We start from the raw sequence: 12,656 nt of genomic DNA, 5'->3' as shown, positions 1-12,656 counted from the left end.
TGGTGAAACATAAGTAAATGAGGCGTCCCACTAACCGGCGATAGCGATCAGGATTAGCAAGAAGTTTGCCATTGGCAAGACCAAGGTGATGATTTTGTTCGAGTGGGGTACTGGCTGGTTTCGCACCAAGTAGGCCAACCTCACTGATAATATCTAGAGCATATTTTCGTTGACAAAGAAAAATACCTGTAGAGGATCAAGCAACTTCCACTCCTAAGAAGTATTTTAACTTGCCCAAATCTTTCATACGGAAACGTCGACTTAAGTAGTCTTTGAAACATTGTATGGAGTCATGATTATTTCCACATATAATCAAATCATCGACATACACTAGAACCACCAATTGTATATTTTTATCATGAAGTGTGAACAAAGAGTAATCTGAGTAAGACCGTTGGAAACTATACTCTTTAAGGGCCCGAGATAGTTTAGCAAACCAATAGCGTGGGGCTTGCTTTAACCCATACAATGATTTGTGAAGTTTACAAACCATATCTGAATGAGATGAGCGAAAGCCCGGTGGAAATTTCATGTAGATCTCTTCTTGCAAATCACCATGTAGGAACGCATTGTGTACATCCATTTGGTGAAGTTCCCAATGCTTTGCAGCAGCCACCGCAAGAATAATTCGTACAGTGACCATTTTTGCTACTGGAGCGAAAGTTTCGTTGTAATCTGTGCCTTCAATTTGATGATTTCCAAGGATAACCAAACGAGCTTTAAACCTTTCTATGGTTCCATTAGCATGATACTTGATTTTATAAACTCACTTGCATCCTAGTGCCCTTTTTTGTGGTGGAAGGGGGCACACGGTCCATGTATTATTATCTTCAAGTGCTTGTATTTCTTGTTGCATTACCGAATGCCATCTCTTATCTTTTATTGCTTCTGAAAATGTCATGGGCTCTTTCTCCATTGTCATAGATGCAAGAAACCTACAATGCTTCACTGAAAATTTTTCACAATTAGCATAATGAGCAATAGGATAAAGCACCTTTGATTGTCGTTGAGGAGTGGGTGAACAATTAGATAGGCTCCCAAAAGTTCGCACTGTATTGGTCACGTAATCTCGAAGCTTTACAGAGGGAACTCGGACATGCTTGCCTCGCCCAAACTGCTCTTCATTTTCTGGTTGTGAATCAATTGCAACATCAATTACAGTATCGTGTGCATCCTCAAGATTTGTACCTCCCCTGATGTCGACATGTGTGTCACAGCCTGCTAACTCAGTGGTCGTGAGCAGCTCATGATTCTCACTTTCAATGTTAAAATTGGCTTCTCCATTCTGCATTTCAAGTATTGGCTGATTGTTGGACCTGTCATTGTTCTCAAAAGGAAACTCTGCCTCAAAAAAATCAACATCTCTTGATACAAAATAAGTGTTGGTGTCCAAGTCAAACAATTTCCATCCTTTCTTTCCATGTGGGTAGCCCACAAAAACACACTTCTTACTTCTAGTGGCAAATTTATCTCCCTTCCATCCTTGGTTATGAGCGTAACATAGAGACCCAAAAACTCGAAGATGATCATAGGAAGGTGGTTTCCCATTTAGCACCTCATAAGGGGTTTTCCCATTCAACAAAGGTGTCGGTGTCCTATTTATCAAATATCCTGCAGTCATAATACATTCGCCCCAAAAAGACAGAGGAAGATTACCTTGAAATCTCAATGCTCGAGCCACATTAAGTATGTGTCTATGTTTCCTTTCAACTCGTCCATTTTCTTGAGGTGTTCCGGTGCATGATGTTTGAAACATAATTCCACATTCAAGAAACTTTGTTCTCAAACATGTAAATTCTGTTCCATTATCACTTCGAATCATCTTAACTTGCTTTTCATATTGTCTCTCTATTATGGCAATAAAATTCATCAAGGCACGAGAAACTTCCTTTTTATCTAGTAACAAAAAAATCCAAATTGCTCGAGAATAATCATCCACTATAGTTAAAAAATAATAAGCACCACACGAAGAAGGAGTTTTGTAAGGTCCCCACAAGTCACAATGAACCAGATCAAATGCACTGGCAGCTTTATGATTACTTAAAGGGAAACTATCTCTAGTTTGCTTAGCCCTTTGGCACACATCACATGCCTTATTTCCATAGTTATTATTCTTGTTACTAGTATTTGAAACTAACTCAGTAATTTTCAAAGAGGGATGCCCCATTCGCTTATGCCAAAGATCAAGTGACATCATAGCATCAACTTTGAAGGCTTTCTCATGGCGAATTCCTCTGAAATAGTATAGCCCATCTATTCGTTCACCCAACCCAATCAACGTCCTTGAAGTGCGGTCCTGCATCACACACAAAGAATTAGTGAACTGCACTATACAGTTCGTCTCATCTATCAATTGAGTTATAGATATCAAGCTGCAGTTTAATTTAGGCACATATAACACGTTATTTATTTTCAGCCCTCCTTCAAGAGTTGTTGTCCCCTCCTTAGTTGCAACAACTTTTTGTCCATCTGGAAGTCCGACGGGACATCCTTGTACATTCTTCAATTCTTGAAGTAATTTCAAGTTTCCTGTCATGTGGTTTGAAGCTCCTGTATCAATGATCCAAGTTTCTTTACCTGTCATTCTTTCATTGGCATTTGCCTTCTGATTATTCAAGATTTCTACCAATGTTTGCCATTGTTTCGTACTCAATCCCATGAGACCTCCCTTGTCTACCTCTGTTGCTGTCTCAGGTGCTCTTTGAACAGCAACTTGAGCAGCATTTGCTCGCACACCTCTGCCACGTCCAGAGTTGGTACCTCGTCCTTGTTGTTGCCCTTTCACGCGAGCAACTCCTTTCCCTTCATGACGTGGTCTATCACCCCACCAATCTGGATATCCAACAAGTTGGAAACAACTCATGGTGTCATGGCCTGTCCGATTGCAATTTGAACATACTATTCCTTTGTCTTTTGTATTTTCTCTTCCTCTCATCCCTCCACCGGTTTGTACAGCCAAACCAACAATCTCTGTTTTTTCTTCCTTGGTTCTAACAATGGCCTTCACGCGTTCTTCTTGTATCAAGATGGAATACACTCTATTCAATGATGGTAATGGATCGGTTGCAAGAAGATTTGAGCGAACCGTTCCATACAACACGTCATCTAATCCCATCAAGAATTGGTGTACCTTCTCTTATTCCCTTCGTCTCTCTAACTATGCCTTGATGTTGCATTTGCACCCTTCACATGTGCATGTTGGTATTTGTTGGTAGTTTCCCAACTCATCCCACAACGTCTTGAGCTTTCCATAGTAGTTTACCATGGCCATCCCTTTTTGTTTGCATTCAGCCAGTTCTGATTTCAATTGTTGGACCCTTGGCCCATTCACAACTGAAAAATGTTCTTTAATGTCGTCCCACAGTTCCTTTGCGTTCTCCCTATAAGAAATGGTAGAACGCAAAGAGGTTTCAATGGTGTTTAGAATCCAAGACACCACCATAGATTGCACAGTCCACCAATCCTCAATTTCTGGTGAGTCTTCATTTGGTTGTTGTACTGTGCTGTCAAGAAACCCCCATTTACGTCGTGCACGTAACGAGGTTCTCACAGCTTTTGCCCATTCTTCATAATTTTCACCCCGAAGTTGAACTTGGGTGATTATGCTCCCTGGATTGTCGTTCGAATTCAGATCATACGGTGATGGCTTCTTCCTTACCATCCCATGTATTTCTACAGATTTCTCTTTCTCAGAACCTGGTTGCTCTGATACCATAATAAATTATGAAAGAATTTATGTGTTTATTCACATGGCAAGAAGGTTCATATATACACGGTACATGGTTCTATTTTGGTATCAGGTTTCCTAAACTTATGCCTGCAAATCCCTAAAAGATTGTGCCTATCATATTTCCCTGGACAACATGAATAAAATCCCCAAACATAAGCCTAATAATAATTATGCATTTAATACAAAAAATTGCTGCAACAGATATTTTATTTCCTATTACTTTTCCTCAACTTTTGGTTATTTAGTGTATTAATCTACATGAATTACACTATAAGTGAGAGAAAGATCTCTACCATATCAGATCTTCTTTTACTTGATACTTACAAATGCAACTCTTGTCGACAACATACTCATACATACATACATATGACTCAATCAATCCAATTTCAACATGTCATATATACATGTTAACATCATTAGTTAATAACATTTTTTAAATATTTTCATCTACGTATGTATACTTATATGGAACATTTTTTTCAACTTTTAAACATATAAATTTCATCGAATCAAAGTAGTTTAAGTTATACAATTTTTGCTTAAGAAAAATTCAAACAAAAAAATGGCTTTTATCATAATTTCTACCTTGAGCGAGAATCTAGCTTAAATAAGAATTTTTAACTTGAATAAGTATATTAAAGAAAAAATAGATCTCTTGCTTAAGGATAATATCTTGAACAAAAATAATCACAAAAGATATATCAAATTTACCTACCTTATTATTTTTTGCTTGAGGAGAAATATCTCATTTAAATAAAGATATATCTAAAAAGAAGAATGTGTAAAAACTTTAAAGTTATTTCAAGAGTCACCCAAAACTTATTTTATCAACTCAAGTATTCTTAACAAATTTAAAACAATATTTGACATTACACTCATGATTCAAAACTTGCATAGCACTGTCCTAACTTAAACTGCCTTCCCAATCTAAAGAAGTTCTAAATAAACAAATCTCAAACACTTAAACATACAAATATTCATCATACACAATTTCAACTCATTTTAAGCAAAGCATTCATTCTAACCGGTTTTACATGTCATACATACAAATTACTATTTTAAAATGATTACAAGTGAAATTTCTTTGTATTAATAGTACTATTAAATTATTTTTAATGCAATAAGTATATTTAATTGTATTTTATCATTTTAAATGATTAAAATCAATGATTTTTTTATTGGCGGTTATAATTAAGGCCTAATGTAACATAATTAAATATATAATGACCTTTTCAAAGTTTGTTTGAAAAAAAAAAACTTTGCTATAAATTTGATGAAAGAGGAATTGACTGCAGGTGAAGAATAAATAAAAAGAAAGACCAAAATCGCTGGTAAAAAAGAGAAGGAAAGATCAAAATTAAAAAAAAAAAGATAAATATTTCTTGAAGAAGTTTGATGTAAAAAAAAAAAATGAAAAATCAAATCCTAAAATCTATCAAAAGTTCGGTTACTACTTCATCATTTAAATTAGAATAATAATATAGATCAACAAATTCTATTTTGATTTCTTTTGGTTCATCACGTGCTCCATATATTTGTATCTTCAAAAGCAAATAGGACAGGATTGACCCACATAAAACAATGTTAAAGAATCATGAAACAAAATTTAGATTCTTCACACACACACACACACACACATATATATATATATATATATATATATATATATATATATATATATATTGATAAAATATTGATAAAAATTAATAGGGAAATTGGATGAATTGACCCATAGTTTGACTTTCTTAGACTACTCATGGAGATGAGATCTATAGGAACTCACAAACTTCAATATCAAATCCAATCGAACTTACATTTTTTTATAAATGCACCCCCCATATTTACCATATTATCATCTCTTTTACTTTTGTTGGTATCACTTCTTTTACTTTTGTTAGGCATTTGCCCAAAGAAAAAGCAGATCAAAGAATTAGCATTAATTTTACGTTATTGTGGTCCTGGGTCGCAAAATTGTGAAAAGGTGGCAACATATAATTAACACTCATACGTGCCATTGTCACACATGTTTCTGTGTTGTGCTACTTATCTCTACATTCCAAATCTACTTTGAAATTATATAAACGAATAAATTAATTAAAGCAAATCATTATGAATAAAGAGGAAAAAAATAATTTTCTTTCTTACTCGTGTTGGACATCGTGCATGCACTCTTAATCAACGTAACTAAAGCCTATAATAATGCCAGAGATCTTTAACTAAATAAATTGAATAACTTACACTAACTTGTAGTAGTGACTAAATTTTTCTTTTGCTTGCTTTTTATAGTTTGATTGGAGTCCATTCCAAATAAAACAATCAATAGGTGTTTTGCCGTCTCATTTCGAATATATTCTTTAATGAACTAAATTTATTACATTAATTTTTATATGATTCATTTTATTAAATGAATTGCATTCTTAATTCTATAAGTTTTGATATTTTGAAATCAATAAATTTAAATATAAAGTAATAAAATTATTAAAAATAATATCTTAAAAAAGTGTATATATATATATTGCCAACGTCATGCAATAAGAATATGCAATAGAGAAAAAAAGGTTTATTTGATTCCATACATCCTTAATTAGTTTCTCAACAAAAGTGTTTGATATTCAAATAAGAGTTACAATTATAAAATATTCCCTACCTAAACCCTAAATCGTATATATTCTATTATAAGTGATTACACACATTTATTCTTTTTTTCTTAGACTCCATATTTAGGATGCAATATGGTTTCTCTTGAGAAAAAATCAGTAGTCTTATCAATAATGTCCCTCTAAGAACTAAAAGAAGAATTCAAATCTAACAATTCCTTATACGCACATACACACACTTCAATAAAGATTCCTTATACCAATTAATTTCAAAAAAACTACAGAAAATAATAATTTGGTAAAATGTAAGGTAAATCCTATTTTTTAAGATAAAAGTATTCTAAAATATAAATTACTTTCTAAGATTTGTTATGTTTGACAAAGTTGTCGACAATGAGAAAAAAGCTATATGATAAACAATTTAAAGTTTATATACAAAATCCATAAATCAAGTTTTAGCAACAAAATTTTTCATTATTTCAATTATATATAATTTATATTAAAAATAAAATGTTATAAATTTTTTTCATAAGTTTACTATAAGTTAATTATTTTTTATATTTAAAACTAATTTTCGTATATGTAATTAACCATAGTGCTATAGTTTTATGATTTAATTCAAATACTTATTATTTTTTCTAGACAAGTTCATCGAAGAAATGATTTAATTTATGAAAATAAAAAAGTAACTTAACTTTTAAAACGTCGTTCACAATTTTTAATATGAACTCCTCCATGTATGGGTGTCTCATCTTTCTTCTTCACTTCTTATCCCGTAAAAAAAGTTGATCCTGCACGCGATCATGGCATGGGGATTTACAACTTTCGTTATCCTTGAGCTAACTTACATCTATGTATTATTAAAAATGGTACCAAGAAAACGAAATTTCAATAACTTCATGTCCTCCACCAATAGTCTCGTCTGCGTGCACTGAATTTTTATTATAATGTAAACTTTTTAAAGTTTTTAGGAAGGAGGAAGCGATAAAAAGCAGAACATGATAATTACGTAAATGCAAAATCACACTTGTCTACAACTAAGTGGAGTTTGGCAAAAAGGTATTTCTTATAATAATAATAATTATTATTATTTTACTCATAACAATTAGTTAAGAAACCCTGGTGCGACAATTATAATTAAAAACTAATTTTCCACTAATTCTATAATTCAAAATTAAATTCATTCAATCACATAAAGAACGCACCCACATATTTGACATTTGACACTTTCCAGATATAGATTGTGTTTGTGATTATGTAATGTATATCAGACGGCATTACTAGTGATGATTTTTCACCCATTAATTAGCTTTAGTTATTGGGGCAGTTGATGATGCTTGACATGACACTGAGCAATCAAGTTTATTGTTTTTATCTATCTATCTATTCCTTAAATTTTAGGTACCTTCATAGGTCGAACAATCCGAGTGGATGTAGAATGTAACTTTGTTAATTATCCTATGCTAGATGTATCCATTTTTTACAATAAAGTTTATTCATCCTCTAGAAAAAACTGTTGTAAATTTTAGTTCGGATTTTAGACATTGATTCCCAGAAATATAGTGGCTCCACTAGAAATTACGAGTTAAATAGGGTTTTAGTTTTTATATTTATATATGAAATTTGAATTTGTTTACATTTTAAATTTTAATATATTTTAGTCTTAAATTTAAAAGAACGATGTTTTAGATTTGTAAATATAAATAATATAAATAATTCAAATACTAACCTCAAATATATCTTACACATAAAAAAAATTGAAAATAATTATATTTATTATTTTTAAAATTTAGATATTAAAATATGTTAAAATTTTGAGATAAAAATAAATTTCAATTTAAAATTTAAGTTTTGAGACTAAAAAAAATATTTAACTCGAAATTATTACCGATATATTCACGAGTAAACCTAGTATTTCGGTTAAAACTATGAGCTTGCAAGAGAAAAATGTTAATCTCAACCGAAGGATGTGGAATAAATGTGTTTAGGACCCACTAACAGTGAAGAACAGTAGTATTATATAAAAGCAAAAACATATATAGTGTTTTGTTTTTTGTAGCATAAGATAAAGTTAGTTGCAGTGGATTTTGTGAAAAAAACTTGGAGCAGGGAAAGTGTATTCCGAGTCACGGCAACTGAATAGAGAGGGAATCAAGCAAAGCAAAGGTATTGCATTGCAGACACCCCCACTAAAATAATACTAATATAGCTTTTTTTTTTTTTTTTTTTGAGATTGACCAAAAGTATAACTTTAGAACAGGACTCCGATACTTATCGCTTATCCTCTTGCAGTGCAATTTGTCTTAATCATTACCCTTCGTGTTTATAAGCAACACCACTCTCCATGCACTTCAGAGTATAACTCTCTCTAAGTGTTATACAAATTTTTCATATACAAAAATATGGAACAAAAGTGTGGTTGTGCGAGTTTCGGAAACAACTTCAATAAGGCAAAGCCTTATTTGTTAACGGTCGGACTTCAATTTGGGTTCGCCGGAGCATACATCTTCTCCGTCGCCAGTCTCAACCGTGGAATGAATCGTTACGTTTTTGTCGTCTATCGTAATGCAATCGCTGCTTTGGCCCTAGCTCCTTTTGCATTGATTTTTGAGAGGTCAAATCTTAATTATTACATACATGCAGTGCTTGTGTTGTGTTTTTTGAAACATTTTGGGATATTAGTTCATGATGAAGTTTTGAAATTGGTGTGGTGGTTACAATTTTGCAGGAAAATTAGGCCGAAGATAACACTCCCTGTCTTCTTGCAGATAATGGCACTTGGATTTGTGGAGTAATCATCTAAAACCTTTGTCTATCACTATCAGTAAACAGTATATATAATAACACCTTCGTCCCTCTTCATATTTAACCTACTTTATAAAGACGTCATTTTAAGTTGAATAATATAACACTCACTTTATTTATAGGATTTTGCCTCTTAAAATAAATGTTTAACAGTATTTTGATAGCATTTTTCAATATAAAATAAATTATGCATTAAATTCTAAACATGTCGATATCATGCGTACTTACGCAACTATCTGATCAGGGGAAAAAATGATTAACGTGAAGTAGTAAATAAATGAAAGGTATGTCTGCTTTAATAAAAGGTTATTTTCCTGAGAGTTAAGGGAATACGGCATTGGAATATATTTTAAATATGACATAATTTAGTTTAAATGTGTTTTAAGTTGGTAAATAAATATGTAATTATGTAAACAGTAAAGAATACTTAAATAAAATGTTTTTGCTATATTTTAAAGATTTACAGAAAATTCATTGAAGACTGTATTGTGAAACTTTCTAATAAGCAATGGTGTTTTAAAAGCATTGGTTAAAGAATTGAAAGATTTTTTTTTTATGGAAAATTATGCGAGAACGTCTTAAGAAATCGTAAAGAATGCATTTTTACGAAATTATAAAAAATATCATTTGATTTTTTAATTAGCGTCTAACGTTTATCTAAAACATTTTATATACTTTTATTTTCTCAATCGGTTTAGGTCACATTATATAGTATTCCATTTTGATATACCATCCACTTTAATTGTATTAAATATAATCATGTTTGATTTGCTTTTTAAAATGAATACTATGAAAGAACCTTTTCCATATTGAACAAAAATATAAGATCACTTACTCTTTTGTTTTCCTTTCATTTCTCTTTTTTATAGTGTTTACTGTATATTTTATACAAAAGTTTTATACCAATACAATGTCAAGAATATACTGCTCAAGGCTTCAATCGGCCACTGAATCGCTTATATTTTCTGTTTTTATAATGACGTCATATATTCATTCTTCCTATAAGTTTCCATATTATTAAGCTTTTTGGTTTGAACTCAAATCTAAACACACCAGTTAGGTGTCCTTTCTTTGAAGTTGAGGAAGCTAAGGATCATTTTCTATGTGGGAATTGTTTGTTTGTTTTTTTAATTACAAAGCTTCTGTTATTAAAATTTTGTATAAAAAATACTGAAAATAGTTTTTTTTTTTTCTTTGTAGACTAATATTTGCAAACAAAAAAAGTAAAACAAAATTGTAGTTTTGCAATTGAAAGTACAAGTAAAATGAAGATAAAAGTACAGATAAACCAATTTGAAGGAGTATTTTGTTTCAAAAATCATGCCCTGATTGTTTGATAATTTGGAGGCAAAATTAAGGAATTAAGGATCATGTTAAATACAATTATGCTTTTAATAAGATATTATGTTTTTCACATACTAATTTTGTAAAGTCTTTTAACATTTAATTATACATTGTCATGTGTAGTTCGTTGGCTTTTATAATAACTACTTTTATAATATTTACGTTGTACATAAAAAAAAAAATAGTTGAAAACATTTGTGATTATGTTGCTCAAATTAGAGTAACAAAATTTGAATCAACAGAAATTGAAAAATTGTTGACCTGAATCTATTCAGACTAAAGCTAACTCTCTTTCCCGGCACTTGAACCTAGTAAAAGAAATTCACCCATTGTTAAAACACTGAAGATGCACTTTGAAACCAATTCAGTATTATTTTGACCATTGAAAGTTTTGTGATGACATTGAATCTCATATTTCAGACCAGTGATCGACCAAGGCTTCACTTTCTTGGGAATGCAATACACATCGGCTTCGTTTGCCTCTGCGATAATGAATGCAGTGCCTTCTGTGACTTTTGTGCTAGCCGTAATTCTAAGGTTAGAGCGTGTAAACGTTAAGGAAGTAAGGAGCCTAGCGAAGGTGATTGGGACATTGGTGACATTTTCAGGTGCTTTGTTAATGACACTTTACAAAGGTCCTGAATTTCACCTATTTCATTCTGCAAACACAACCCACAATCAAGACGGAGCTCACTCTCCACAACTTGTCAAACACTGGCTCTCAGGGACCCTCTTTCTTCTCCTGGGTTGTGTGGCTTGGTCATCTTTCTTCATTTTACAGGCATCGCATTTTTAACCTTAACTTTATCTTCTCTGACAGACACACTCTTATAATGTATACATATGTGTAACAAAAAAACATGTCTTATTTTGCAGTCCATAACACTGAAAAGGTATCCAGCAGAATTGTCTCTCTCTTCTTTGGTGTGCTTATCTGGTGTCGTGCAAGCTAGTGTGGTGGCAATTATTGCCACTCGTCATTCTGGGCTTGCAGCATGGGCCTTGGGCTGGGATTTCAGACTCTACGGCCCTCTCTACACGGTTAGTACCGGGCCCAAAGTATTATTTTGTCTAACTTTCACTGCAAGTTTTTCTCTTAATAAATGAATTTCAAAATTACAGGGAATTGTTACCTCTGGAATAACGTATTATGCGCAAGGGTTGGTGTTGCAAAGCAGAGGCCCGGTATTTTTAACTGCCTTTAATCCTCTTTGCATGGTCATAACGTGTGCTTTAGGCTCTTTCCTTTTTGCTGAGCAACTTCACCTGGGCAGGTAAATAATGCTTCTTACCTCTTCATTATTATTCTTTCGTCACAGTTATTCAAAGTTTGATTATTATTTTAATTCTAAGTATTCATTGTGTTGATATCAACTTTCTGAACCATGTTCTTTCTCTGTTGCACTAATTTCAGTATCATTGGGGCTGTGATCATCGCATTGGGTCTTTACTCTGTGGTGTGGGGCAAAGGCAAAGACCATTCAGACCCCACGCCATCATCTCCTACAATAAAACAAACGGAGACACAAAAATTGCCAATTTCCTCATCTGATATCTGACACGGAAATTTCAAAGGAATTTGTGAATGCCTTCAAAATTTGCAATAGTTATGTATGCAAGGTTCTCGCTTTTGGTCTCCACATTCTGAAGGGATAATCTCAGGTTGCTGCTACAAGCAATGCCATTTCCTTTGCTTCTTTATTTTATCATCCAAAAAGAAATCATAGCACCGTTTCATGCGAAGATAAGCTTTTAACCATGTTGTCTTTCGGTGGTTGATTTGCTCTTCTCCAACAACGAATAAACTTAAATGTCTCAATTCATATCTTTTTAAAGTAATTTATAATTAGTTTGAAGTGTTTTGTGATCTTGGTGCATGTTACGAATGATCAGAAAGTAAATTAAAAATCATTTCTAGACCGGATAATGTCTATCTTTGACAATTTGCTGCTATTTGAATTTCCACGTAATGTGATGAGATAAATGTATAAATAAGTGATTTAATATTTTATCTCTTTTATTTATTTAGATTTTTGTCATAATAGATATAATTTATCTATATTTCGTGAAATATAATTTTTGTCTTGGTTTGATGTGGTTCTCTCATATTTTGTATTCGTTTATTTAATTTTTTTACTACAAAAATTATTGATATTATCAACATAACTTTATTGACGAAA

General features: G+C 32.2%; 1 protein-coding gene across 1 annotated transcript; it reads left to right on the top strand.

Annotated features, from left to right (window-relative positions):
- The first annotated feature begins 8,634 nt into the window (after nt 1-8,634).
- On the top strand, nt 8,635-12,343 carry LOC114164841 (WAT1-related protein At4g08290-like). The gene is made up of 6 exons (XM_028049611.2): nt 8,635-8,941; nt 9,056-9,118; nt 10,897-11,257; nt 11,353-11,517; nt 11,599-11,750; nt 11,891-12,343. The coding sequence occupies exons 1-6, from the start codon at nt 8,730-8,732 to the stop codon at nt 12,033-12,035; spliced, it is 1,098 nt and encodes a 365-aa protein (XP_027905412.1). The 5' UTR covers nt 8,635-8,729; the 3' UTR covers nt 12,036-12,343.
- Nucleotides 12,344-12,656: the final 313 nt, after the last annotated feature.

Source organism: Vigna unguiculata, chromosome 9, assembly GCF_037176805.1.
Source record: "Vigna unguiculata cultivar grain cowpea cultivar isolate G323 ecotype 2 chromosome 9, ASM3717680v1, whole genome shotgun sequence".
In the NCBI taxonomy this organism is placed as follows: Eukaryota; Viridiplantae; Streptophyta; class Magnoliopsida; order Fabales; family Fabaceae; genus Vigna; species Vigna unguiculata.
This window is presented reverse-complemented; position numbering and strand designations above follow the sequence as displayed.

What these genes read in the sequence shown, in the direction of transcription:
- LOC114164841 (XM_028049611.2), top strand. Translation starts at nt 8,730, where the DNA reads ATGGAACAAAAGTGTGGTTGTGCGAGTTTCGGAAACAACTTCAATAAG. An exon ending in TTTGCATTGATTTTTGAGAG is followed by an intron (nt 8,942 to 9,055) that starts GTCAAATCTTAA and finishes ACAATTTTGCAG; the next exon opens with GAAAATTAGGCCGAAGATAA. An exon ending in CATCTTTCTTCATTTTACAG is followed by an intron (nt 11,258 to 11,352) that starts GCATCGCATTTT and finishes CTTATTTTGCAG; the next exon opens with TCCATAACACTGAAAAGGTA.